This window comes from Plasmodium reichenowi, chromosome 14, assembly GCF_001601855.1.
Source record: "Plasmodium reichenowi strain SY57 chromosome 14, whole genome shotgun sequence".
In the NCBI taxonomy this organism is placed as follows: Eukaryota; Apicomplexa; class Aconoidasida; order Haemosporida; family Plasmodiidae; genus Plasmodium; species Plasmodium reichenowi.
Window position 1 is genome coordinate 471,293 of NC_033659.1, and position 3,344 is coordinate 474,636.

The 3,344-nt window shown below is 12.4% G+C and overlaps 1 protein-coding gene across 1 annotated transcript in view; it reads left to right on the forward strand.

Moving 5' to 3' along the window:
• Positions 1-2,838: 2,838 nt before the first annotated feature.
• The window catches only part of PRSY57_1412200 (ubiquitin-conjugating enzyme, putative), a gene marked incomplete at both ends in the record, with an annotated part of 1,453 nt that continues 947 nt past the window's right edge, over positions 2,839-3,344 (forward strand). The window contains 3 exons of the mRNA XM_020115271.1: positions 2,839-2,886; positions 3,103-3,152; positions 3,242-3,311. Of these exons, the coding sequence (XP_019969928.1) occupies positions 2,839-2,886; positions 3,103-3,152; positions 3,242-3,311 (168 nt within the window). Of the gene's footprint in view, positions 2,887-3,102; positions 3,153-3,241 lie in introns of the transcript that reaches the window.

A 3,344-nucleotide genomic window follows, 5' to 3' on the forward strand; every position in this document is an offset into this window, starting at 1 on the left:
ATATATATATATATGTATATATTTGTAATATATGTGAAAATATTTTCATTTATGTTTTATTAGATATTATAAGAAATAATATCTTTTAAAAACTACATTCTATAAAACGAAGGAAAGAATAAGACTTGTATTTTTCATACAAAAGGATAAATAAAAAAAAAAAAAAAAAAAAAAAAAATAAATTGTTAATTCATGTTTAATAAATAATAAAAGCAAGATATATGAGGATACAATAAAAATATTTAAAAAGAAAAAAAAGAAAAAAGAAAGATTTTCTTTCCGCCTAAGAAAAAATTACAACTAGTATTTAGAAATACATATATATATATATATATATATATATATATTATACAAAGTAATATTAAATATCTTATTTTTAATAATAAATATTTATATATGGTGTAGCTTATATACTTTTTTTGTAATATATACAGATCAAATAAAGTTAGGGGAAAAAAAAAATAAAAATCATATTTGTATTCATAATAATGTTTTTAAAAAATTTAACGGTTTACAAATATTATTATATCATTATATTATTATATTATTATATTAATATGTTTATATATATATATATATATATATATATATATATATATAATATAACTTAATTATATTTGTATCCATATTATTATATGGGTATTTTAATATACATAATAATATAGTAATTGTCAAATATTTTATTATATATATAAAAAGAAATATGTTTATATATTGCAAAATGTAATATTATATAAAAAAAAAAAAAAAAAAAAAAAAAAAAATTATTTTTGTATGTTTATACCACTACATATATTATATATATATATATATATATATTTATATAATATATAGTATCTATTGTTTACATATTTCAGCATACTATAATACAATTATTATATATATATTATATACATTTATGCATTTATATAATTTGTAATATCGTTCCTTTTTCTTTTTTTGACATGATTCACATTAAAAAATATATGTAAATATAATTTCTTTTTCTTTTTTTATATATTATAATACTTATTATTTCTAATATATTCATCTATTTATTTATATTAATTTGTTATAATATATATATATATATAATAACTTTATATAATAAAAAATATATATATTATACATATTAAAAAAAAAAAAAAAACATATATATATATATATATATATATATATATATTTATATATATTTATATTATTGATTCTATGAGATGATAGTTCTATAAAATTATAAAGTTAAGAAAAATAAAGTGTAACTTTATGTATATGTATATGCATATATTTTTATGTCTTCAAATATTTTTTGGAAATACTTAGTATTATTTTTTGTCATATGCTTATTATTTTTTATACAAAAAAAAAAAAAGAAAAAGAAAAAAAGATAATATGTATATTTTTTTTTTTTTTTTTGTAATAAAATATAAAAGATGAATACATATTTTATTTTGTATTTTTTCTAAAGTATAATAAAATTTTTACATTATCTTTTTGGTACATAATTTTTATTTTATATAATTAAAAAAAAATATATATATATGTATCTTATATGTTTTTCTTTTATTTATTTTATTATAAATATATGTGACAAAAAAATATTTAACATGAACCAATTTTATAAAATTCTTAAACAATGGAAATTGAAAAAAAAAAAAAAAAAATATACATATATATATATATATATATATATATATATATATATACATATTTATTATATTTGTATGTATGTAATATATATTTTTTATATTTTGACCCTGAGTTTTAAATTGTTTTCCTTCAATATATTATAATATGATAAAACTACATTATTTTTTTCAACATATAATATTAATATATATATATATATATTTTTTTTATGTGTACATATATTTTTTTTAATTTTAAGATTATATTCTTCACATATATAAAAAATTTATAATACATACAAATAATAATATTCATATATATATATATATATATATATTATATATTAAAGAATAAAATATATATATTTCTTATTTCTTAATTTTAATAATAATACATATAAGAAATATCCTGTTCCCAATAATATTATTAACATATATTTCTTCAGGTTTTTCAATATATATACATATATATATTAAAAATTATCATGTTTATTTATTTATTTTTATTTATTTATTTATTTATTTATTTTGGGGTTATATTTTCCCACATGTTCAATGTTATTTTACAAATATAAATATCTTCATTTAATATTCTTATTTATTTAAAAAATATGTTTATAAAACATTAAACATCAAAAAAAAAAAAAAGAAAAAAAAAAATGAAAAAATGAAAAACCCTTATGTACTTAAAATAATATAAAATATAATAAAATAAAAAACTATTTGTAAAAGTACATATTAAATAAATAAATATATATATATATATTTTTTTTTTTTTATTAATTATATGCATATATACAGTTAATATAAATAAATATTAAAAAAAAAAAAAAAAAAAAATACATACATACATAAAAACACATATATATATATATATATATAATACATTATATATAATATTTATATCTTAAGATCATTTGAATTATTTTATTTTATTTTTTCCATAAAATAAAATGAACATTTTTTTAATCCTTATATACATAAGATATAAACTTGTAAGAAAATTTTTATATTCCTCTAATTTTCTTTTTTATAAATAGTAAAAATATATAATATGAAGAATTATTTATAAACACATTACAAAAAAAAAAAAAAAATTTTAAGCAACTGAAATATACATATATATATATATATATGTTATGTATGTGTAATTTCATCTATTTTTTCCTTTAAAAAATTTTCTTAAGATAACCATAAGTATTATAAAAAAAAAAGAAAAAAAAAAAAAAAAAACATGAAAACATTAAAAGAGGCATTAACCAACGTTTTGTCCTCATTAAATGTAAGATAATAATAATAATAATATATACGTATATATATATATATATATATATATATTATTACATATTAATATCATACCATTTATATTATAATATAAATAGTAGATTATTCCTATATATAAAATAAATAAATACTTTATAAAAATAAAATCTTGTATCATATTAATATATTTATTTTATTAATTTTATTTTTTTTTGTTTAAATATAAAATATACAGATAGCTGAAAAGAAGGAAATTTTGAACGTTCTCTACCACATACTTCAAAAGTAAAAATATTTAATAATAGGAGAATAAGATGACACATACATATATATATATATATATAAACTTTTTCATTTTTTTTTTATTTTTTTAGAATTATTGAAAACCCTTCGAGAGCTAAATTTAGGTCACTAAAAAAAGACAACAAGACGTTTGTAAATAAGGTAAAAATGGAATATGAATAAATAAATAAATAT